This window comes from Aythya marila (assembly GCF_965140915.1).
Source record: "Aythya marila genome assembly, chromosome: 2".
Taxonomy (NCBI): domain Eukaryota; kingdom Metazoa; phylum Chordata; class Aves; order Anseriformes; family Anatidae; genus Aythya; species Aythya marila.
Window position 1 is genome coordinate 131539141 of NC_139043.1, and position 26152 is coordinate 131565292.

The following is a 26152-nucleotide window of genomic DNA, read 5'->3' on the forward strand; positions in this document are numbered from 1 at the left end:
GTATAAAAATTCTTGGGTGGGAAGGAGAGTAACAAAAAGGGGAAAGATAAAACCTGAAACCAGAGGAGCCCTTCATTGTGTTCAGAATGCCAATTCCCCTACCCAATACAAAATAATACCATCACAGAAGAGACCATTAAGAGTCAACAAAATAAACTAGTGATTAAAAACAAACCTTGAACTTTTTCCTGAAGGACAGGACAGGATGCTTTAAGTTTAAAGCTTAGAGGAAGGTTTAATGAACTGAGATGTAATCTGGCACAGAAGACAAGGACTGCCTGCAAACAAGCCTGCTTACAAGTTACCAGGAACTGGAATAGATTCAAGTGCCTTTGTGTTTTAAAATCATGACTTTTCTGTACCAGCAAGTGGTTGAAATGTAATGACAACATTTTATATTTTTATAGAAATAACTACAGCAGCTTATTCTGCAAAAGGAAACTGTAGTAGATACTTTGTCTGCATCAAGACAATAGCACAAATAAATTATGCTGTCCATATATATTCCCTTCCACTCAAGTGAATGAGAAGAAAAAGGAGAAGTATGAGCTAGGAAATAAAGCACAGGTTAACAGAGGGGAGAAAAAAGTATGATTCATTGATCTAACATTATAGCCAGCTTTTTTTTTTTTTTTTAACCTCTTAAGTTACAAGAACAGTGGATAATTTTCTGTATGTGATTTTCTGTACAACCCTGATCTACTTTTTTTCAGGACGTAGCGTACAGTATTTTGAAATACAACCAGAAAAAAAGTATTCAAAGGTTTAAGATGCAAGGGAGCACAGTAATCCACAGAGTACATTACCATATTCCCCTCAATAAGCCATTGACTAAGGAGAACCTTACTAACCTCAACAGTGGTCTCATCCCTTATTTATTTTCTCCAAATTCTACCAAAACCATGAGGAAAACAGCAGCTTGTTCACGTTCCTGAAGCTGCCATTTGGAAAAAAGGCAAAGCTCACTCCTGTTGCACAATATCTATGTTGTTTCTACACATCATTAATGAATTCTTCCACTTCTGTATTTTTGTTTATAAATAACAAGATATATTAAGTTTGATTAAGTTTGAATAATAATCTTTATTTCTTTATTAGTTTATTTGTAAAAGGTACAATGTAATCCTGAGCTACTGCTTTTATACATTTAGCATCATACAAAGACAGATCATTTACAGTTTGATCATTTACATTTATTGTGCTCCAAAATCCATATCTGAATAGCATTTTGTCCTTGGAGAAACACAGATAATTTAAATTACATGTATCCCTGAAACATCCACATTAATTTACTCATCCAACCCCATTATCTAAATTACTACAGTCTAAATTACTCAGGACATTCCTTCTGAATTTAGCAAAAACTTGTTTAAAACTGTAAAGATGAGCAGTGCAAGAACTGGTCCCTCAATCCTTTGTGAATACATCATTAGAAAAAGCTTTCTGTTTCCGTATTCTCTTATTAAGTCAGTGCTAAATTGACTAGATGTACTTTGAATTACTTTGGAATGATCCAAGTAATGCTCATTTTCTTACTACAGCAGTAGATGTGAATTTACAGTGTCTCCCTTTGCAGTGACCCGTGCATAACTCTCCCAAAGAGGGAAAATCTGACATGATCAAAGGAAAGTAAGAGGCAACCCATCACCGCCTTATAGTCACCTACATGACGCTGGAGTATTTCTAAACAAGTCATATGAAATGCTTCCCTTAGACCCTGTAAAGGAACTTGCACAAGTAACTGGAGTTCCATAATCCGAGCATGGCTTTTAGGATTTGCCAGTTAAAACATAAAAACAAAAACCCACCAAAGTCCCAGGATCCTTGAGAAGAAAGCTTTTATCCTAACTGAAATCCAATCCTGGATAAGTGGAAATTTAATTGGACTACCAAAAGAGCATCTCTTTACCTGAAAATCTCAAAGCATACAGTGTTTACAAATGTCACTCTAGCAACAGTGTCACAGTCTTTTGAAGTACACTCGTAACTTTCATTTCCTGAATAAGGTCACTATGATCTTAGGCAAAAGATACAGTAAGCAGTTCAAGCAAAATGCTTATTGCTTAGGTTTTAAAGCAAGCCACTTTAATGTAATTTTAGTTAAAACGTTAAGTACAAATGTGAAGCTACTGTAGAAACACTTATAAACACTCTCGCTTTTGAATTCTTACTGATCATCTAGAAAAATGGCAGACTGATTTTAACATAACAAAGGAAATGTAAAACTTAATACTGTCTGTTGAAATAAAATTCAACACCTATAAAGACAGAGTTATGAACATGTAAACACAGCTTTAGTATTCAGAGCTAGGGAATCTAGCAGCAAAACAAACTAGTTGCATATTATGTAGTGCAATGAACATTTGTTCTTAGAGACCCCCAGTCTTAGAACTACTTTGAACAGAATGGAATCCTTACAGGAAAGATTTAAAAGTGTCCAAGATGTAATATCCAGAATTACTAGATGCTCATCTGCTATAACCTAACAATTTCTCTATGCAAAACTGTGCTCTGGATAACTGACTTTTATGGCTCCCCAGTAGCAGGCTCGGATGAGGCAGATTAAACCTAAGAGATAAGCAATAGCCCAAGAAACATATGTTGCATGGTATCTCCTGGCGAAATCTTGCGTACCAACCTGAAAAAAAAGAAAAATAAACAGTGTGAAACATAGCACTACCCGCTCTTCAGGGAAGAAACAGTATTAAAAAGTATTTCAGCATCTTTTTCACTTTGTTAAGGATCAATCAAATATTTTATTAGCTCAATTTTATGGTCATAAAATTGGATTGTGATCATGAGCTTGGAAGGGACATCAAGAGGTCTCTAGTCCAACTTCTTGATCAAAGCAGGGTCAGCCAAATTGCTCAGGGTTCTAATTTGGTTGGGTCCCAAAAATTTCCAAGGATGGAGACTGCATAAGCCAAGCCTCTTGGGCATACCTCATGAGGAAACATTTTGACCAAATTCAGTAAGGTTGTCAAAAAAAAAAAAAAAAAAAAATATTTATTTCTGGCTGTAACTGTTTTTAGTAGGAAAAAAAAATGGAAAAATCCTTCAAAACTCATTTACGCTCACACACATAAGTTATCAGGTTGTAACACAAGTTAGAGGTATAGAGAGAATCACACATGAATCCAACTAATGGCATTTCCCAATATTTATTTTTGTGACTATGGGGTAAAAAGGTGGCTCTAATAATCACTACTAGATACTTCAGCATGAAGCAAGCCAGACAGTTTTCTAAATAATAGAATAATAGCAGCATGAGTCTTCTGTAAATATTTATATTGTAAATACAATTTGTTACTTTTATTTGTAAGTTACTTGTAAATAGCTTATTATCTGGTTTTACTCCTTAGAAACATGTATTTTCCTTTATAATTTGTACAAGTTCTAACTCTTTTGGAGGCTCACTCCCCTCCACTGCAGTGAGACTTATATTCCTGGCTATGCAACAATATGTATTTCTGGAAACCTAGAAGCTTTAAGAGCCCTAGCGAGATCAAGATGTTCTGGTATTTCTAAAAAGAAGTAAAATTATTTTTCATAGAAAGATGAAAAGTCCAATTTAACACCAGGAGGAAAATAATCTCAAAGTGAGTGAAGATCTTTTAGGAACATTTCATTTCTCTAGCTAACTCAGATGATTAAGTCCATGGTTTTAACAGAGATGACAAAAATACACAAATTTAAGAGGTCTTGCTCAAATCCAGGGAGCTCCTCTGCACCATTGCAAGCATAAAGCAGTACATCACTCACAGTTAATCCAACTCCAATGAAGATGCATATCATGCCAATTGTAATATATGCACAGCAACGTCTCCGAGGCAGCGCACTTCCAACAGAAGAACTGTTAGAAAATAAATGGCACATTAAATTCAAAGAGAACCACACAAAAGTATCTTCAGTCTAAAAGGAGGGGAGGAGGGGAGAGAATGGCAATACGTATACACCATTTTGAGTTTATGGAATTGAAGGGCAATTCTACAATTTTATCAAACAGTGAAGGACAGTCTACATTTGTTTAAAGAAGCACAATAAATGAAGATGCACAAAAGAAAAACATCTCAATATCTAGATACTTGCAACAAAGAGTAGTAACACACCTATGGTTTGTATGCATCCACATCCAGGATTCACAGTGCACCCAGGTAAGAATCTTGAGTAGTCTTTGGATTGCAAAACCCTTAAATTTGCTTTGAAGCTTCAGTGTAGGTTGTAAGACACTTTTTAGTCTTTTAATACATCAATACACATCTCTAATATCCACTGCATCTAAGCACCAGGAAATCAGTTCTGCTGCCCCTAAACGTCTGAACAATAACAACCTGCACAATTTATTTACTGGAATATTTCACTCAGTATTGTGAATTGGCTAAACACTACCCCATTTCTTGAAGAGCAAAAATGAACACACAGACAAAACAACCTCCCCCCCAACTGTTTTAGTCAGAAACATGACAAAAACTTTTCAGCACGAGGAATTCCTTAGACATTTAAGTCAGTTGTAGTAACTGTAAAAATCTGACAAGATATTTTTGCTTACCAATTTTCTTTTAGTTCTGCTGCAAGCTAAATTAGCTGTGCAAACCACTGCTGGCAACCAAGTTAAATAAATCCTTGGGAAGTTCTGTCACTCATCATCTAGGCTACAAACTCCAAGAGAGACAGCAGTCTCTGCCTACTGCATTAAACAAACTATTATAGTGCTTCAGCTAAATTGAATATAAAATGCTAATAAAATGTTAGATTCTTCACTACAGGTTAGAAAGTTTTGGCTAGAAGCTCAGCATTGGTTGACTTAAGGATTATTGGTCAAGCATTTCCAATCACATATAGCTACAGTAATGAGGAATATTACTTGATTCCCTTGAAATACAGAGAACTGAAGAAGCCAAACAGATTGAGATGCTTTCATGTAACATTTATGATCTGTCTTTGAGGTAGTTTCAAAGCAACCTGAAGTATATCATCATCATTAAAGTACTTGCTCCCACTCTGGGAGATTGGCATGCCTTTGGAAATACTGGGATTCTTGTACTGTGTTCAAAGATGCAAGAGAAAGTCATTTTCATCTCATGATGGTTCAACATATTTGAGATAAACATATAACAGAAGAAAGCCCTGCTGGACTAAAGTAGCGCATCCATCATATGACTGACCAAATTTCTGGCTCCAATTACTTAACCACATAGTAAGGCCTCATATGCTTTGCATGTGACTAGCATTTTTTAAAGCATTCACCTTAGAAAGCCTTCAAATAGAGTGACTTAAGCAGCTTTACTCCAATTTTATTCCTCTACAAGGAATTTCTAAAATGCCCCAGGGAAAAAAAAAAAATAGGGAAAAAACTCGAACTAGTGCACACAGGTTGAGCTTCATCTTGTAAGGCAAGGGTTGCACATAGGTATTGCTATTTCCCCAAGTGGAAATTCCCTCACCCTGATCACTGGTTAACGGTCACTATCAGCAAGAGACAAATCTTAACACAGACATACACACACAGTTCCCCCAAACCTCCTTAAATACTTCCACAGCCATTCTAGAGGAGGAATGTGTTGTCTGATTTCAAGCTGCTGAAGGAAAACAAAACCAACCAGAAGCTGTGTAAAAGGGAGTCAAGTGTCTAAAAATTGAGTTGATGAGCACTGAGCTTGCCAAATTGGTTGTAGGTTCCTTCCTCCTGCAGAACTTGCCAGCTCAATGCTCAAAGTGATTTCCATTATGGAGCTGGATAACTTAAAATCTGTAGTAACTAGCCAGCAAGCTGGTAGAAACATCATGGTTAACACACCTAAAACATGCATGATATTTACTGCACTCCATATTTCACAGGGAAAGTTCATTCTAGGAGAGAAACCTTCACTTTCAGAGCTGTCTGACTTATGATCCTGTTTTTGTAATCATAATAGTGAAGGTGCCATGTTTATTCTCCATCCATATTTCTCTCAAGCTTTGCCCCCTACTACCCATAAAAAAAAAGGTGAGGGAGAAATGTCCTCAAATGATGGAAGAAAAGTAAAAAGTCTTCATTTAATTTTAACTGCATTTTTTCCCTCCTACCGAAAGTTGAAGTACAAATATTACATTTCTAACATCACATAATAAACATGGGAATATTTAGCAATCCTGATAAATTAGGAATTTAGTTTTCAGTGATACTAGTCACTGGGCCACTCTAAGTATTAAAGTTTCATTCTACCTACCTCAAATTAGACACACAATCATACGATCTAATTTTAATACAGAAAGCTGAACCATATCCCAAAACCTACAAACTGCACTAGGTTTGACAGTCACCTTCAGAAATAACAAAACTAGGGTCAAAACAACATTTTTCAATAGCAGAAGCTGTTTTCATTGTGTGACTAAAGAGGGTGAAGACACCACAAAATCATCAAGAAGGCAGCAGTCCACCTGTCCAGAGAAGCTGTGGATGCCCCATCCCTGGAGGTGCTCAAGGCCAGGCTGGATGGGGCTTTGGGCAACCTGGGCTGGTGGGAGGTGTCCCTGTCCATGGCAGGGGGCTGGAACTGGGTGGGCTTTAAGGTCCCTTCCAACCCAAACCATTCTGTTAATCTAGAATCCTGTCTTACAAAAGCTACTGCTCAGGAAGCAGAGGCACCTGCAGATCTTCAGGCAGCAGTAGCAGGTACAGGAGACACCAAAGCCAATTAAGCACCAGGTGGTAACAAGCAGAAAACCACAAGGGACCGAGTCTATTAAAGAAGTGGCCCAGAAAAGAACAGAGGGCCTCTTTATGTTCCAAATAATAGGAGTTATTACCACGATTTCAGATGTGCCTTTAGGAGTGTTTTTAAGAGGCAAGATCAAAATGCCAGTATTTTGAAGGTGAAAAGCACTGCTGGAACTAGAGGCTGCAATAATGCCAGAATCCCAACCCCTCTCTTGCTTAAAGGTCCTGCAGGTTTTATGGAGGCAAAAAGATAGCAAAATCAACGTGGGTTCCTTTTCTGTGGGGAGGTGGGAGGACAGGCTGACAAAACAACGGGTATTTTGAAACACACAACACTACAACAGTGAAAGAAACACTTTAGCACCCTGCTCTCAGGTCATCGTCTATATGATAAAATAAAAACCTATGGCAACAACTTCCTCAGGAACTACCTTTGTTTGTCCTGATGCAGTAGGTAATGTGCATGTTGCCATGACTTCCACAAACACCTCACCCACATTGGCATCAGCAGCTTTGTAATCCATCTCCAAAAAGATTTGGTCGGTTAACAAAAAAGTGATTATAACCTGCATCACAGCTCATTTCCTACATTTCCTAACAATTTTTTTTCTCTTTATTTTTTTTCCTTTTTCAAAAGCCATTTGCAGAGATTCACTGCAGTGTAAATTTGTGGAAGAAGTCACAAAGAGTATTTGAGAATTTCATTCTCAACAGATATCTTCTTGGAAGCCTTACTGTTGCAGTATTTGAGGTGCCTTTTGTTTCAATCTATACTATCCTTGCTTTAAGTGACAATCCACAACTGGTTCAACAGAAGAAACAAGCACTTTTGCACCTGACCTGTCAGCTACTAATGAAGAAAGTTTTGCACTAGTTGGCAACACCCCAGGTTCCCTTCTGTGTACCTGGCTACAGATACAGTGACCTTGGACAAAGGGCTGAGAGAAAGCAGCAGGTCACTGCGGTTGTTTATTCCATCACCATGGCTCAAAGTTCTGCCTCACCTATGCTGTGCCCTAAATCCATGCATTAGAAGTGTTTATGCTGCTGGAAGTGCAGAGCTCCTGGCCATCACATCGCAAAGGCGGGAAGAGACCAAGCAATCCATTCAAAGTTAAATTACAGTATTTAATGATTTGCATCCTCAGTTCATGGACAGAAAAAGTGATTTGTTAAAATCTGTTTTGTATTCTGCAACTCAGCTGCTGCTTACGCTGTCACTTTCCCAGGCTGCACTGCAGAGATAGTCCAGTTTTATTACATACACACAACATGCTTTGCACTTTGAAGACAAAATGCTAAGGGATCTTTGACTCCAGCTATCTTTTAAAATCCAAGTAATATAAATCAACAGCAGGCAGGCCAAGAGATCACATGGTGTAACTTTTGGGAAGAGGAAAAAAAAAAAACTTCCCAACAGCAACAGCCCCAAACGTTAAACAGCAGATTAATTATTCTGTACTTAAGGACAGTCTAGAAAGAAAGATGGCATGAGGTTAACTGTCAAGTGTTAAGTGATAAAAAAAAATAAAACATTAACTGCAACTAGTTCAAAAACAAACAAACAAACCCTACAAAGTATCAGCCCTTCCCCCAGCCCTGAAAAGGAAAAAACTGAATGTGACTGCAGCCAGTAAAAACAAACAAAAAACCTGCAAAGTAATATCTCATCAAGAGCCTGAGTTTATTTGACCTCAGCAAACTCAAACACATGCACTGTTCCATACCCAATCACTTACACCCCTGAGGTCACACATACCACTACAAAGACTTCGCTATCAAATACTCTGCTAAAAGATTTTTATCACTTCTGAAGTCCGAGCTATGCCAACAGCTGAAGTACATTTATTCTAAGCCTCCTGTTTCCTAAGGGACCTGCTAGTTTCCCTTTAACACAACTGCAGTTCTCTGTTCCCAATATATTTGCTCCTTTAACTGGAACTTGGACTTCCCTATCAAAGGAAGGCAAGTTTGTAAACAAATCGGCAGGATAAGGAAGCCTCTGAAGTAAGATCTTTAAGTTGTATTCCACACACTATGGTTGACATTCCATACAAATTTAATATTGGTACTGTAACATTTAAGATCAACACTATTTCAACCTAATAATCCATATATACCAATCCAATGCCATCCTCTCCTAAAAATGGCAAAACAAATCTTCAGAAAAAAAAAAAAAAAAAAAAAAACGAAGAAAACAAAAGCCAAATAAAACCAAGCCATTTTATAGCTCTCATCTTCTAATTTTTCACTCACAAGGAATACTTCCCTCTTACTGAAGTAATAGCAAAAAAAGTAGACTAGTTATTCCAGTTTATAAATATTAAACTCACAAACTTAATAAGATGCTTAACGTAAGGTAGTTGTTGAGTTTATGAAATCAGTAAAGCCTCTTTGAAATTAAGACAAGCTTATTTCCTTTCAGTCATTCACAATAAGACAATTCAAATTCTACTTTTAAACGCGTTACCTGATTAACTGCATGAAGCAGGAAAATTTCAAGGATGAAAGAAAAAAAGACAAGACGAAGAAATCCTAGCCTCCGTTAATTTTAGCAACCCATTTCTGTCTATTGTTAGCAGCTTATTTTTACCTCTGACAATTCAACCAGAGCACTTTAATAAACGCAGGTTGGATTTGTTAGAAGTTACCGACTCATACATACAGTGGAAAATTCATGTGAATGTAACATGCTGCTGAGCCTTGAAATTCGTATGAACATGGCAAAAATAATCAGCATGACAAACAGACTTTACTCCAACGACTTCTATGGAAGAAACTGGCAACTTATTTTAAAGATAGACTGTGCAACCTTGCTTTCAGAAAACTTACATTTTTTTGCAGTGCGGGCATTTTGCTAGCGTGTTAAACCTCAGTTCCATCCACTGTAAAAAGAAAAAATAAAAAGGTTGAAAAACTGGCCTGAGAAAATGTTTGTTTTACTTCATGCTAAACGTCACTGTGAAAACATTTTTGCTTCTCAGGCTTTCTTTGACTTGTTTCTTGCTTTCCTCCGTAAATGGGGTGCCCTTTTGTCAGTGGCAACATAGGATTACGATTTCCATGTGAAAATTTCCCATGACTCGTCTTAGCATTACAAGATTCACTTGACGTAATGTGGTTTCAACCACAGGCACAGTATGGGCAACAAAATATTAATACAGTTTTTTTTCTCTTCCAAGTCTACGAACATACCCTGAATCAAAATAAATGTGTTTTCTTTGGCATAATTACCGATAGATTCATTTTCCCATCTTTCCCCAACCATTGCATCACTTGGGAAGACTGAATTAAACATTGAAAGATTAAAGAACAAGGACACTTATTTTCTAAAATATAAGTTTTACACAAATGAAATTAAGAACGCTATTGACTACTTAAGATAACATCTTTAAAAGGTGATACATAAATCCATGCATCCTACAGTCACAGCCTTCCATGCACAAACTAAAGTCTCCCTGGGAACAGCCTTAGCAGAAGTAACACCTAGCACTACGCCCACCAAAGGATGCAGTCATGTACCTGTTCAAAACCAGCAATATTTCTTACACTGTACTCTGTGGTAGTATGAGTATTAAGCAGCCATTTCAAAGATGTTTGCCTCGAACAAGAGGATACCATCCCTCTTCACTCTGTAAATATTTATAGTGTAATTACAGCTCTTCCCTGCTGCCTTTCCCAACTGGAGGTAGTTAGCACAGTTCCCTTGTTAAGCATAATTCTCCCCTCCCCTCATAATTCATGCAAGAGTCACACTGCAAATTGCTAGCACCTAGAAGCTATTGCCCAGGATACTGAAGCCTCCATTCAGATCCTCCTTATCTCTGTGAGAAATCAGGAGTCAGTCCACTGAAGCAAATCGTATTATTTTAACTGCTACAAACACAAATCAAAATCAGAGCCCATACACACAGGCCCCAGAGAACATGGGACCTGGCTACAGCACAGCACCGAGAACAAATTTACAATCTTCTCTGCAAGCAAACAGAGGATGTAGCCTATAATGCCTAACTGGTACCAGTAGGTTTTTCTGTGAGCAAGGATCTGGTTCATAATGCTTACTGTACATTTTCCTGCCTCTATCCCTCAGTTTTAATTACTTCTAATGGGGAAAATTCTCCACTGATTTTCCCCCTGGTTCTGGACAAGGCAAGGACTCAGCCAAACTGATTTAACACAGTTCGGTTTGATCCCTTAAAAGGATAAAATGAAAGGTTCTGTAGTTCTGCTCCCACCTGAGCATCTCATCTTATGAGCATTAAAGCTAATTCTTCTGGCAGGAATGTGGGAGAAGTTGATTATTTACATGCATCCATGGCAAAAACTACTCTCATTTCCCTTAGGTGTCCTCAGTGACAGTGGGTAATGTGCAGTGGTCAGCACCAGAGATAGCACCAGGCCTCTTCAGCAATGGTTTTTCAGCTACTTAAACTGCAGTTCCAGAAATAGAAGCCAGTCTAAATCCAGGGCTTTCATTTTGCATACCTGTAATTCAACTTCACTTCTGTTTACTGTTTTATTCCAGAGTAGGCAACTGTATTTCCAAAGTTATTCATTAATGATCTTTCTATGGTTTTATTTAAGATTCTGTATTAATTATTAACCATAATCATTAATGGATATAAACTCAAATGCATTTAAGCTTCAAAAGCATTTATATTCTGTTTTCAGTTTACCTGGAAGTACCAGAAGCACTAACTTTTATGATGCTTTCTGCACACACAGGACATACTCATAGAAAGAACAAAAAACGTGTCAACATTCAAACTACAAGAATTCAGATCACATTATCAGAGTAGGGAAAGGTCATTTTAACGTGTCTTAATTCTTGGAGTTTTGGTGTGTTTACAAGTAGCTTAAGTTACAGTCATAGCTGGTATTTTAATGGACATGTCCGAGTGCTTTGGAGTACCCTAACACTGTTTCATGGTGTTAATAAAACTTGAGTTTAGATACATGAAAATTAGCAATATAAACTGCTCCCCCTCCAACTGAAACACAATAAATGATTACCCAAATCACCAATTAGGAGACAATTATAGAGATCTTACACATTTCAACTAGGGATAAAAATGAGAGACATCAGGTGGAAGAATTACTAGAAGAATATTAAAAAACTTTTTAACCTTCTGAGCCTGGATTAGTTCTCAATGCATTCAGTACAAGACAAAGTGACTAAGTGTGGTTTTTTAATTGACTTACATGGCTGTGTAAGCACATGCAGGTGCTTCTGTCAAAAAAGCCCCTCACTCAACCCCAGTACCACCCCAAGATTCCCTTAGGAAAGCAAGACACTTATGCAAATTTAAATTCTTTAAAACATTAAAACATTTAATTTTTTTTTTTTTTTTTTTTTTTTTGTGTCATTAAATTATTTCAGACTGTTTTTGTATTTGATTAGTTTTACCAAACCAAACTGACAGAGCACAGTGCTTATCACCCAGCCTGTGCCTTATGCAGCCTGCTCCGACCTTCAAGGGTCTCTGGAAGCAGAAAGGTCACAGGCGGATGGGGGGACAGGCCCCCACTCCCACCTGCCACCATTTCCAAATGCAGCTCAGCCCCCTGATGGCTACAAATCAGCAGCAGAGCCCCTGGCAGAGGGATGCAGGGAGTGACTTACTGCTGGCAGGAGCAATAACTCAGCCACAGAACACGTCCACAAGCTCTCAGAAACGCCCAAACCAGATCAAACTGAGATTTAGCACAATGGTTAAACTCTTGTCTTGCCCTCCATTTCTATTCTACCACTTTATCTACACGTCCAACTTTGAAATCTGCCAGAAACAGTGGAAACTTTAACACAAATAAGGCTCCTATCAGGTTATCCAAGAAAAAAAAATCTGGTGAACAAAATGCAACTAACTATCATAGTTCAGCTACACCATCACTTCAGTGTTAATATATTTTCCCAGTTGAGAAACTGCATAGCGTGCTTTTAATAAGCTAAAATGAACAGTACGCACGTGGTATGAGGGAGCAGCCCATAATTATGTTTTTTTTTAATAACAAAAATAACCTCTTTGAAAGGTGGTAAGTTGATACTCTTACAAGACAACACAGAAAAAGCAACTGGCAATTTGCCTTTCTCATCCCAGGCATTCTAGCTTTGCCTGTCTACTACATTTATATATAAAGTTTATATACATAGAAAGTTTATATTAAAATTATATACATATATAACATTTCTCTCTTTATACAGAAAGTTTTTATAATATATATAAATACAATTTTAATGATCTTACTGCCAAGTGAATCAAAGGAGGTACCTTATGGAGTTGCTGAGAGGTGCATCTAGTGTTACGTATTTGCTTTACAGTGTAGAGATGCCAACGTACAGATATACCCTCACAAAACTCAAATTTCCAGGTTTCCTAAAGCACTGCTACTATGTTTTGCTTCCCTGCTCACTCCCAACCCCAAGTAGTTTGATTTTTCCTAATGAAAAATGTTCGTTTGCAGAACCTTAAACTTAGTAACAGAAAAAGACTGAAGCAAAGAAAAGTGGGAAAGCCGTATAAAGTAAAAAGGTTTATTTCATGCTTCTCGTAAGAGAACACAAGCCTTGTATTTTTAATGATTTTGAGGGCTTCTTTTTAAAACACTGTGTAAACCAGTCTTACTGGCAGGTAGGACTATGAATTTCAAAGTTATGCAGTTCATTAAAGCAACCATCAGATCTGAAGTCACATGCACAAATTCCCAATCAGAGACCTTAGCTTTTTAAGGCCTAATCTGGTAGTTATGCACAATACTAGCCTCTTGTTTTTTTTTTTTTTTTTGTTTGTTTGTTTGTTTTTTTTCTTATGCTATCCTAACTGTTCACAGAAGAATTTCACCTAAAGTAGTTCAAGGTGTAAACTACCAAGTTTACTTGGTCTCTCTGCAGAGAAAGAAAATGGGGCTAAAATAAAAACCCCATGCTTATGAGAGCATCCAAAGTTAGGCCAGCAACTTACTAATGAGATTTTTACTTCAGTGACTCTGACTAATTAAAAAAAAACAACAAAAAAAAAACACGATTAAACCATGGAGAATTTTTTTTTTCCTGTTAACAAAATAAAATTTAATACCATAACTCTTTTACAGCATTACTTTTGCCTATGCAGTTTTAAAACACTGCTAAACAATATAACTACATTACAAAATAAAATTACGACTTTGTATCAGACTACAGTGTTTATGCAAGTACGTAAGGTGGTAATAAAAAAAATACCTTCAAAAAAAATACCTTCAAAAAAAAAAAAGCCTCTCTTCCACAGGTCCAGTAATTTTCTGTTAGTAACGTTAATTAGTAATAATATAATATTAAAAATAAGTTCACATGCAGACTTGCATTTAAAAGAAATAAAAGCAAACAGAAAATCCACTCCAGCTATCTCTAACTATAGACTTCTTCAGTAGGGCTTATAATAGGATTAAATATATATGTTTCTAGAAAGAATTTCTCAAGCATCTAATGGTTTCTCCCATACTACATTACTTGTAAATTCCCAAACAAATTCTTATTTCCCCTTTAAAAAAAAACTAAGAGCCATCTCTTGCTCCTTGCATTCTTCACCTACCATAGTAATTAAGCCGTTACTACACACCCCACTGAACCATAAGCCTGATGCAAGGATTTGAAGGAACACGGCTATTCCATTACAGAACCTATCACTTTCCCTCTCTGCTAATACAGTACAACATGCAGTGCCACCTTCTAAGCTTCCCTTTTCCTTTCATGAAATGCACTCGAGTATTCTCTGGCCCTTACATATCTTACAGTCCTTTGTTTCAGGAGCACAACACTCCAGTGATAAATACAGGTCATTCAGCTGTATCACTGATCTTAGCCATTTCCCATAACAAAGAAAACTGACACACATTTCAGCACTGCTAGGTAATAAAGTTAAACCTTACTTAATGCATCGCAGAGACTGTTCCCAACTCAAAATTCAAGTACAGCAGACCCTTATTCATATAAAAGAAAAAAATGCCTTTGCAACAAAAGAGTATTCTGCATCCTTCCACTACAAGAGCAGGAGAAACTTTCAGCCTTGGATATAAGCCATAATCTCCACATCATTAACAACTGACAGACAGATTAATGGTTTAGTACTATCTATAATCAACAGAGTTCAGGGTCCCATGCAGAAAAGGCAGAAACTATGCCATCTTAGCCACAGCAGAACATAGCCATCATTGAGAATCCAAACAGAACCCAGTAAGTGTAACTTCCTCTTCCAGCACTGTCAACTCTTGTACCACTGAGTGGAAACAGTGACTTTGGGCTTTACCCATGCATGCACAGGAAAACCAATACACATTTTCTTGAAATGCAAAGATTAACCAATACAGTCTAGATATCCACAGCAATATGAGCACAGAAGAAGCTTTAGTTCCTCAAAGATGCCACAGAGTGAGACAATACGTTCTTAGAAGTGCTTACAATAGCCTGAGCAATACCATGTTTTGGTGAGGAGAATCTGGTGCTTTACTTACAAGGAATGTATTTCCACAGTGCCCACACACCACTCTAGTTCCATCTGGTTGAACTGGCAAGGCAGGCTGAGCTGGCTGCTCTTCTGGGATCAGCATTACTGGACCAAGAGTAATGATGCGTCTACTGTGTTAAGAACATTAAATGTACACGTAATTAAGCAGGCAAAAGGATGATGTACTGAAGCAATTAGTTCAGTCAGTCACTACCAAGTATGTTATGCTTTTAAGCTACAATAGTTTTTTTTAGAGAGATGATGGACCACATTTTGTTTTTTCTCTAAGGTGTCTTCATCCAATTTCAAAAACATTCTTTCACTATCAGCTACACAAGCCAGAACCCTGTACAGATCAAAGACTTGTCATATGATGGTAGAAACACTCCTCAGGAAAAAGAAGTCTTAATAACTAGGCTGAGCAAGCCTGTGAAATGGAATGTACATGCCTATGTGAAACATGTTGAAAGAGTCCCTGCTCTTTCATAATCTAACTCTTCTTCCCAAGTCAGATTCTGCTTCTACCCACACTACTGATAAACAAGTCAACATCAGCAGGTAAAAACACTGTTCAAATTGAGTGAATTAGAGGAAAAACACCCTATTTTGACTATACACAATTATTTCACCTGAAGGAAAAAATTAGTTCGTAAGCATTTGCTTTTATGTTCAGCGCATTTCCAACTTAATTACACAATTTGTCATCCAAAATGACAGTACCCACATTAAGAAACAAAAAGCAAAACAAGGATCAGACTTCCTACCGTGAAAAAAAAAAAAACAAAAAACAAAAAGGGAAAAATGAAAGTATTATTTAATTTGTACTACATCTTATCTACACTTATGCAACCAACATCATCGGCTGGATGGCCTCCCTTCAGACTAGAGCCTTCCATTTACAGCATACTCCCCAACTCTTTGCTTCAAACTACTCCAATTTTACTCGTCTTTTAATAAGATAAATACATAGGCTATCTTAGGAAAACTGCTGAGATGCAGTCTTTCAAGAAGTATTTTAATAAAATTGGAGACCTTCTGCTTCAACCTGTTTACCACATGTATGATGTATTATGACCGAAGTTTCCCATGAACACTTCTCCCCCTACAAAAAGATTCCCAATGTTATTGGTTTTCCCTAATACCATAGTAATCAAAAAAAAAAAAAAAAAAAAATCCTCCCCCTCACCCCCCAGGTTTCAAACTATGATTCAAAACCAGAAGAGACAACAGACTGGTAACTAGGGCACTCAGTGTGGTAGTCTCTATTCAAGTATCTGCAGACCCAGCTTTCATTTCAGTTTCTCCTATTTGGGCTGCAACATTTGAAAAAGAAACACTCCTACCTCAGTGGGATCTTTAAGACTGTAAGCTCAACAGTAAGAATGCCCACTATGGAAATCACACTCGTTTCTGTTCTAAAAAATATGTAAATTAAAGTTGAGGGCTAAGAAGAGATTGAAAGCTCAGTGTAACAGAAAGGAGGGCAGGACTGAAGCCAACCTACTACTTCCTTTCCTGTTTCATTCTGAAATCCCCACTCTGAATTAGACAAAGCGAGCAACCTGTGCATTTGCAATAATTAATTTTTCAGGAAATTATGGATGTTACTCTTACCAGTTTGGTCTTGGACAGCCTATCTTCCGAGAGGTATCCTTACAGATAAGAAGACAATTACACTGACATCTAACATACTTCTTCCCTGAAGGAGGGTTTTTGATTGGCTAAACAAAAAAAAAGCACAGAACACACATGAGAAGTCACAGCAATTCACTTTCTTCATCTCAAAAGTACGAGAAAACAGAACAACTTAAGACTGACAAGATCTTCTTAGCAGTTTATTCTTAACAGAATACAGTTCCTCTTATAGATGGAAACTTGTGAGTCAAGAAAAAAAATCAAAAGTTTCCTCTACCTCCCTCCCCCCCAAAAGAGGAAGAAGTGAAAATTCCACACAAGGACATTTCCAGTAAAAAGAAATTCCGCAAACTAATGGAAAAAAGCATTCGTATTTTAGCAATAAAGAACACAAGTCTTAAGCTCATATTTAAAAAAGAGAAATGAACTGAAGTAGTGGTATGTTGTTGTGTTTTTTTTTTTAAAAGTAACATCAACATATCCAGAAATCCTCTTTGCCTGGTTTAATGGCTTTATTTAAAAGTGAAAGGATCAAAAGTCTGGCTCTCAGTTGCTAACAGAATATGCAGACTTAGCTGAACTGTCATATTATTTTGAAGTGTATTGAACTCATCTTCTTCAAACCTGGCAGTCGAGTTTCTGGATCTCTTTCATACTGAAAATCACAAGTCTCAAAACCTGGACAATACTGTGGCCTGCAACATTATATATTGGCAGGGAGAGTGAGTATTACTGGCAGGTTCTCTACTCTTGCTTTTAAAAGTGGAAAAAAAAAGTTTTCCTACAGATTTAAGGCGTGTTTTTTTTTTCTGGGTATAATTTAAAGTGCTTTTTCTAAAATAAATATAATCCAGCATTTTGCAAGCAAATGCCCCCAGTAGCTCCGGAGTGCCTCAGTATCAGATCCCCAAACTAAAACCAGATGGGAAAAAAAAAATAGAAGCAGAAGCTCAAAAGCATTAAGAAAAGAGAAGGAGGAGCAAAAAGGCCTGTGATCACTACAGTAAGTGGAGCAGAACCTCTAATTTCTATGTTTCAAAATTGTTGTATAGTGGTTTGTTAGCATGCTAACAAATTGACCGAGTAGAACTTCAGGAAGAAAACACAAACCCAGGGAAAAGCGTGGGTTAGTTACTTTGTTTCTTCCAGTCTAAAAATAATTGAAGTCTTCATCCCACTAAAAACCATTTCAGAAAACATTTTACCCTTCCTTATGGAGGAGTAATTACTTAAACAAAACCTTTGCTTTTTGTCCCCTGCCTCTGAATGACACCCTGCTGAGGTGGTCAGACAGCATGTGAAGGTTTGTTCTAGCTGCTAGTTATACCAGCAACCCTTGAACTTGCACCCTAGTTACACTAGCAGTGGGTTGCACTGACAGGGCATCAGCAGGGATGTCAGCCTGAGGCTCACCCTTTGTAGGTGAGGATGTGAATTCTACGAGTGACACTGTTCAGCTTCCCACCGCTTCCCTCCACAGAAAGAAAATGCTCAAAATCATTTTTTTTACCGTAGCTTCATTGCACACTGTGCACTTAACCACATGTTGGTGTAGCTTGCCATCCAAATTGATTAGCGACTGGCACACGCGGCAGTTAATTACAGGAACACCACTGGCGTCTGGACTTGCAATGGCAGTATATGGAGGTGGAAGCTCTGCTGCAAGAGATCACGAAATCTCAGGTGAAAAATCAAACGGGATCCTAAAACAGATGGCAAATACGGTCTCTAACAGCCACAGCCTCAAGGAAAAAATGAATTAAAGGGAAAAAAAACATGGAAGTCATCGATTAGTATAAACATCAGACAAATATGTTTACTTTCCCCAAATTCTGTGTAACAGTACATCACTCACAGCTCTACATAAAGCGTATCAGTAACACAAAACCACCATAAATCATCACAGATGGGTAAAAATAAGAGTCCTGTTAAAGAGGAAAAAATATGGAAACAAAAAGATCAAGGTATTTAGCCCCAACTAGCTTAACACTTGGTGTATACTTGGCATAATTAACAGAGGACTCCCAGCATTTAAAAAAGAAAAGGTGAGGGCATACATAGCATATCCTACAAGAGACCAGGCCATCTCCTGGATGGGAAATGCTCCTTTTTTGAGGTCCAACAAAAGAACACCTTGAAAATAGATGAACTGAACCTTAAGAGCTTCTGCTTTCAAGGGCTCCAGATAGTTTTGTTGACCAAAAGCCAAAGTATGAATGTACAAGGGGGTTTTTAGTCACTTAAAACAGAGTAACACAACAGAGAACACAGAAGCCTTGTGTTCCTGTGGAAGAGCCAATTTCAGCTCCCGAGCCCACAACAAACCAGGGAGAAAAAGCTCAGGATCCTTCTCGGTTTAAGAATCCTTGGAATGAAAACAATTCCACATAACAAACTCTCACAAGCCTACTACCACGGTTATTTGGCATGTAACAGGTTTTATTTCATCAAGTTCAGGGTTCTTCAGGTAAACAAATACGGAACACGCATATTTAGTAGTTCATAGTTAACTTTTTTTGAATATTAATTTGTAATTCCCTGTAGCCTTGGACATCAATAAATTATTTCAGGATTACATCCAACCAGCCATTGAAGTCTTCACAGAAGTAATGAGAGATTAGCTGTCTTTCAGCTTATAAACAAAGCAGTATCTGCTGAAGTGGAGGTAAATCACAGGCTACTATCACAACTGACAAGCCCAAGCATTAAATTTAAGCCTGTAAGGAGGCACACATCCCTCCTGGACTCTAATTTAACATCATTGTTGCAAACTGGATGGATTTAAGAGATTCCATCTGTCCTTAAGATCCAAGACACCATCACAAAGCTTTACAGCATCTTCATTGTTCCATGCTCTCTTTGCTACTTGGTCCACAAACAATCCAGCCCAGCACTTCATTTTAACTCTTGCCAGAGACAGGTGGACATCTCAAGGATCTCAGAATAGCATCCAGCATGCTTGAATTACTTCAGATGAGACACAAAATTCACTTATATGCAGCAATGCAATCCTGCTGTAATCGCACAGACTGATGCTCCACGACTTGAGATAGGGAACTTCACACCTTCAGCTTTGATATCGTGGCTGCAGAACCCAGCATCCTTAAAGAAATATCAGGTAACAGAATGTTCTTCTGATTTCTTTTCTGTTTCTGGGAAATTACAGCACACAGTTGAAAAATTTTAAGAGCAGCTTTATTTTGCAATACCGTGATAGTGGATTTTCAGTACGAGACTGCCACATACAGGGAAAAAGATATAGCAAGGTACAAAACACAAAAACAGGAAAACAAAACACAAAAGCGAAATAACAACAACAAAAAATATCAACCTATAAAATAAAGCAAACATACTTTGCCAACCAGAAACAATCTCAAGCCCCCTAGATTATAAGAAATGCAGAAAACAGTTCTGAAATTTAGACAACTGGAAGAGCAGCATCTTAGATGTGAGTCTTCAAGTTAAGGTTGCTGCAAGGGGCTTGTTAGCCATAAGCAGGCTCCCCGACTGCTTCTGCAGCCAGCAACTGGTATGCTCCCTGGCTACAATAAAAAAGGAGACAAAACAAGGAAAAGGCACCTTCTCCAAACTCTGTCAAGAAATTACAGTTCAGTCCCAGCTGCCAGGTCACTCCTGTAAAGCAACAAACAGGTTGCAGGCCTTCTTTGCTTGGCTCTCTCCATTTACAGTGAGGTAGTTTTCAACTCCTGGCAGTGGGGCAGAGGTAAGAGGCAAACAAGTGTACTAGAAAGTGGAGGAAAAAAAAAGGAATATCCCCAAGCCTTCCAGCTTTCTGTGATCCTGGAATACTTTAAGAATCTGCAACTATACTCTTCCAGGTATTTGCAAGATTCTATACCCTCTTTGTAAGCAACAACTCTTTGGATTTTGGAAGTTGGTCAGATAACGCATGCAAGCACCGAGACAACTTTTCCAGCCTCATACTGGAGCTGCTTGGCTTCCAGGTAAGCAGCCTCTTCACTCCTGTCCTGCTGTCTCAGCAGATTTACAATAGCAAGCAAATAATGGCTGCTTTTCAGGGTGGTGCTGCAGCAAGTAACATTTGCTACAGAGCAGAAAGCTGGAGGTATCTTGGCACTGCAACCTTCGTGTTTAAAGAATTGCACTTGGAAAAGCTCATAAAAGAAAAATAGCAAAGTGCTAGTGTAAAGAGAAATACAGTGTGTGTGTGTGGGGGGAGGAAGCTAAAAAGGAAAACAAAGGAACTGTCTTGTCTCAGCTTTCTGCTCATTATCCCTTAATAAAAATGCTAGCCACTTTCAAATCATATTAACATATGTACTTGGTATGACTTTTGTCTCTGTTTTTTCTCCTCTTTGGCAGCTTAAATTACAGGCTAACATCTAAAGGAACAGTTCATGAAGGTCCGCTATGCTGGATGTGAATGGTTGGTAGACAAATTTCACATACTTGCTGATATTTCAGAATGCATCTAATGAGATACTGAATGTCAGTATTCTGCTACTGACATTCTAGTTTATTGCTATGTTACCATTTTTTTCTTCTAAAAAAATAATAAACCAACAGCAATTAGATCAGCACAAGTAGCAGAGCACCCTGCCATGCAGTACAGCCTACTCTAACTTACAATTCTCCCATCACCCTCACAGGACAGAGAGATGCAATGGAAGAAAACGTATATTCATCCTTAGAAGATTCCTGTACTTGGGCACTTTCCTCTTTTGATATTCCAAAAGGCAGAAGCCACTAGGAACTGCTTGCAGCTTACCTTGGTCAAATAGAAGTGAGTTTGTTGTTTTTGGAGGGGTTGTTTTTTAAGTACAGATGCTTTATGCTGACTTGAGAGGGGGTGGAGGTAAAAAGTTAGTGACCTATGTCAGGGACTGGTAGTTAAGGACTGAAAAAGCCTGAAAAAATCAAGACAACTGGGGAAAAAAAAAAAAAAAAAAAAAGCTGAGTAACATAATAATTACTCTACTACAGGATGCAGAGCTGATGGTCCCTGCCTTTGTCCACGTGAAAAGTTTCTTAAACCCTGTTCCCACATCTAAAAGATTTTTTCTTTCTTGCTGCCATGGGCAGGAACAGGCCATGTCCAGGACTCAAGCGCCCAACCACCCACCAGCTTACGCTGAAAAGGGTCAGCTGGGTCTCAGCTCAGCCCTACGAGGGAAGAGGAGACTACTATGAAACCACAGGCTCTCTAATTTAAAGCTCGGGATTACATATTGGGCACAGCAGATAATTACAAGTATGGGGATAAATCTATTAGCGTACATTCAGGTGGTGGTTTTGGGCACTGAGGGCTTCTTCCTCCTTCCTCTACCTCTCAAGCTCCATGATGTTCTGGTAGTGTCAAGAAAGGAAGCACTGCAGACAGGCTTTAAAAACAAACTATTTCCCCATGAGGATGCTTCTTCACCCTGCTTGTGCTAGAAAAAGAGATAAAGACTGCCTGTTAGCTAAGAAGGCTCTTTAGCTGGCTCACCTATGGAGCTTCTTTCTCTAAGGGTAACTGGTGCACGCAAGTATAAAGCAAGGGAACTAGGGCTACTTGGTCCAAGTGACCCCTTTGCAAAATTTTGCTTTGCAGATGTTTTTCTTCAAGTTTTATAAAATGGAATGTGTGTACGTATTTGTGTACATACATATATCAAGTGGTACTAGGTCCAGTTGCTTGTGAACTGATTAAACCAGAGATTCTAAACTTACTCCAAGTTTGGTATTTAAAGAAAGCTTTACAGGCCCTCCTCGCTGAGAACAAGCCGCTTATCTCAAGTACCACACCCAGCCACTGCTGCCAAATTAGTTAACAGCAGTTACAGACACAGCAGGGCAGGGGTACTAACCAAAATGTGCACGTGGGGTCCAGTTTATTCCTAGGTCACACATTTTAACCCAAGTTTAAACATGAGTCACTGATCTGATACGTTTTCAGCACTTTTCAAGTATATAAAAGCTTTTTTTTATTTTTTAATAGATTGAAACGTATACAAAAGTAACAAGGATTCCTAAGAACAAAAACATTGAGTAAGGAGACTTCAAACTACAGTGGATGTCTAGAATTTTTAAACTACAAAACTTCAGGGATGATGGCAATCCTACACAACTTCATTGCAAAAATAATAAATAAATAAAAAAAAAATCTCTCTTGTTTTTCAGTTTGGTACTTCTTTGTGCAAATGGAAGTTAACCAGTCACAGCACTAACTGAAGTACACGTTCATATCAAGCCAAAAAGGCCTAGCTGGCCACTTGTTTAAATATTATTCAAAAAAGCATACGTGCTCACTTGTAGCATTCTAGTTACATACATATGCAATAGATCTATACAATTATATAAAAACCCTTGAGAAATAGCCAACACACTGGAGCCAGTGACAGCAGGACTGTAATCTTACATTTCAAAGGCCAGTAAAGCTACACTAATCTTATTCAGTCTTCAGTGTCAGCTTTGTTTTCCTTGATTTCTGCTGTGAAACGTTTAAGTGGACAAAAACATATATTAAAACTGAAGGCTTACAAGTCACATTAAGCTTCATAGGTAAGAATTTTCACCTGGTTGCTAAACATTCAACATCGATCAACAAGATGATTTCTGTAAGTCTGCAGAAGAAAGTTAATACCACATCATTTTAAGTCCAGGTTGCAGATTCGTAGCTATGATAGCCGGATCTGTTTAAGAATAAAGCCCCAACCAACTATGGCCTTGAAACGAGTTTGCAAGGACATCCCAGTGATCGTGGGCATGGACCACCACGCTGCAGTGGGCTACCTTCCCACCGTACCCGGCTGCCAGGGCACAAACCCATCTGCTGAAGCACTCAGACGATGGCCAGGGATGAAACAGCGATTTGGGTGCTGTATTTGCCCTGCCTGGACGCCTTAATGCCGTGCCTCCCCCAGTCAGCGCCCTGCAGCTCGCCCTGCTGAATCCAGGCACTCCGCGCTAAGCATCTTTGACTTAATCCAGCTCCTAATTAATGGGAAAACCAAAGTCCCACAATTACCTCGCAAGCTCCGACCTGCGAGGTGGTTATGAGGCAGACTGGTCCGGACCTGCTCTGCGACTGTAAGCGTTTATTATTGCTTTTTTTTTTTTTTTTTTAATTATTTTTTTTTTAGGGAACCCAATCCGGCTCAGCCCACGGCCTACCCGGCCCACACGGCGTTACTGAGCGGGGGTCCCCCACCTCCCCCGGGGCACTGCGGGGGGCTCGGGGCCAAAATGGGGGGGACCCGACCCCGGTCCCCCTCCACCCCTGCCACCAACCCACCCAGGCCGTGTCCCCGGGGCCGTCCCCGCCTTACCTCGGGGGCTGGTGTCCGGCAGGTAGGGCGGCGCGGTGGGGGTGACATTGCCGGAGCTGGGCGCCGAGAGCAGCGGGGAGCGCTCGTCCACCCCCTCGGCAGCCATGGCTGCGGCGGGCACGGCCCTCCCCGCTGCCGGCGTGCGGGCGGCCGGGCCGGGGAAGAAGAAGAAGGAGGAGGAGGAGGAGGAGGAGGAGGAGGAGGAGGAGAAGCAGCGCAGAGGAAGGGGCTGGGATGAACGGGCCGCGGGGAGGAGAGAGGCGGGGGCTGGGGCAGGCGGCCCTGCCTCCGCCCGGCCCCCTCGCTGCCGGCCGGGCCGTGCCGCTCGGCTCCTCTCAGCACCGGCAGGGTCCCAGGAGGGTCCCCGGGGACCCCCACCCCGACCCCGGTTGTCCCCAGAGGGGCTGGGGGCTGCCCCCGGCCCGGTATCCCCGAGAAGGAAGGTGGGGGAGGGCTGAGCTCCTGCTCAGCTTGAGCTTCCTAGGCGTCGGGAGGAGAAGCGTAACAACCTTTAAAAAATAAAAAATAATAATAATAATAAAAAAACACACCGAAACCTGCTTTTGAGTTTTTATTTTAAACGTTGTGATTATTTTTGGGTACCAATATCAGAGAAGGCTGGGGAAATGCTACCAGTGGCTTGGCTATGAGCAGGAGCCTGAGGGGGCCTCGCTGAGGCGCTGCCCGCTGAGGGGTGACCACGGTGGCAACCTCTAAAGCCTCTTGAAACGCGAGGAGATAAATCTGCATGTTAAAAAACCGGCTGCTCAACCGAGCAGGAGCTCCTTGGTGTCACTGAGCTCTCTGAGGACATAAGGACTTAATTTCCTTCTGCCTGAAAGCCTGCTCAGCCACCATCTGGAAGTCTCGGGCAGCGAACAGGGGATACCCTTTCCCAATGATTTTTTCAGCCCGTATTGAGCTAAGACAGATATTTTTCACCCGTGTGTCATGTCAATCCATTGTCCAGAGGTCAGAGATTGCCAGGCTGTGATAACACCAGGAGATAAGAGGCCACTTTGTACAAAATCAGACTGGCTGCCAAGTGGCACCCCACATCCCAACCGTGCGGTTACCCAAAGCCAATGCACTTCTTGAAATGTGTTATACGGAAAGCACTGAGATGTTTTCGTAAGAATTGGGTAATGAGTCACAACTGGAAACCTTTATCAGATGAGACTGTGGCCTGAGATTTCGGTAGCTGCTCATTTTTTAATAATATATTTTATAAGATAAAATAGTGTAAGTTTTTTTAAAATGTCAGTGGAAGCAGCTTTCCACAAAAGAATTAGAATCTAGGAAATCAAGCGTATAAACAGACCAATGAATTCAAAAGTCTAGGAGAAATAATCAAAAAATTAAATAGAGCCTGAAGTATTTCTAAGATTTAAATGTTTCATTTATAATAACTAGAATATGGAATAAATAAAGTAAAGTCATACTGAGATGAAAGAACAATGTTTTCAGAGATTATTTGAATCCTAAAAAAAAATGTTTTGTAGTAAATTTTGAAATACTCTTCATTCTTTCCAATTTTGGACAAAATAGCATTTTTAATTGTTATTTCATTCAGGAATATACTCTGAGTCTGAACTAGCTCTGATGTCACTACATAAGGAATAACATACTGCAAAGCAACTGGTTGTTTAGCCACGTCTTCATCACATAGGGAATGCAGTTGTGCCATGTCAACTGCCCTTCCTTACAAATACGATAAATAACTTGAAGATGCTTTTGTGCCATAAATTAGATACCGCTTTCAGTTTCAGTCAGTTTAAAAAGAACTATTTCAAGATCAAGTCAATACTTAAAGACTTTTTTTTTAGCGATGAGTTTTAGGGATTTTTAGGATTTTGTGCTCCCAAACCACTTGTCTCGCAGAGGTACTGTTAGGCTGATATTTGCAGGCCAAAAATAGTAATATTACTCATCAGGGTGTATCTTCACTGCATCTTCAGACCATGGTCTTGAAAAAGCTCAATTTTCAACAAATACAGAGGAATAGGCTTTATTTTAGAGTCATAACACATAAGCTGGCATTTACAACC

The 26152-nt window shown here is 39.2% G+C and overlaps 1 protein-coding gene across 2 annotated transcripts; it reads right to left on the bottom strand.

Moving 5' to 3' along the window:
• Positions 1-1064: 1064 nt before the first annotated feature.
• Positions 1065-24254, bottom strand: PIP4P2 (phosphatidylinositol-4,5-bisphosphate 4-phosphatase 2). Of its 2 annotated transcripts, none has more exons than XM_082754073.1 (7): positions 24105-24254; positions 18323-18468; positions 16792-16898; positions 15185-15308; positions 9533-9585; positions 3763-3853; positions 1065-2638 (listed from the first exon to the last, which is right to left on the bottom strand). In XM_082754073.1, the coding sequence occupies exons 1-7, from the start codon at positions 24208-24210 to the stop codon at positions 2495-2497; spliced, it is 771 nt and encodes a 256-aa protein (XP_082610199.1). In that variant the 5' UTR covers positions 24211-24254; the 3' UTR covers positions 1065-2494. The 2 variants fall into 2 exon arrangements, with proteins under 2 accessions (XP_082610199.1, XP_082610198.1); XM_082754072.1 differs by having other exon boundaries at positions 18323-18471.
• Between the last annotated feature and the right edge of the window lie 1898 nt (positions 24255-26152).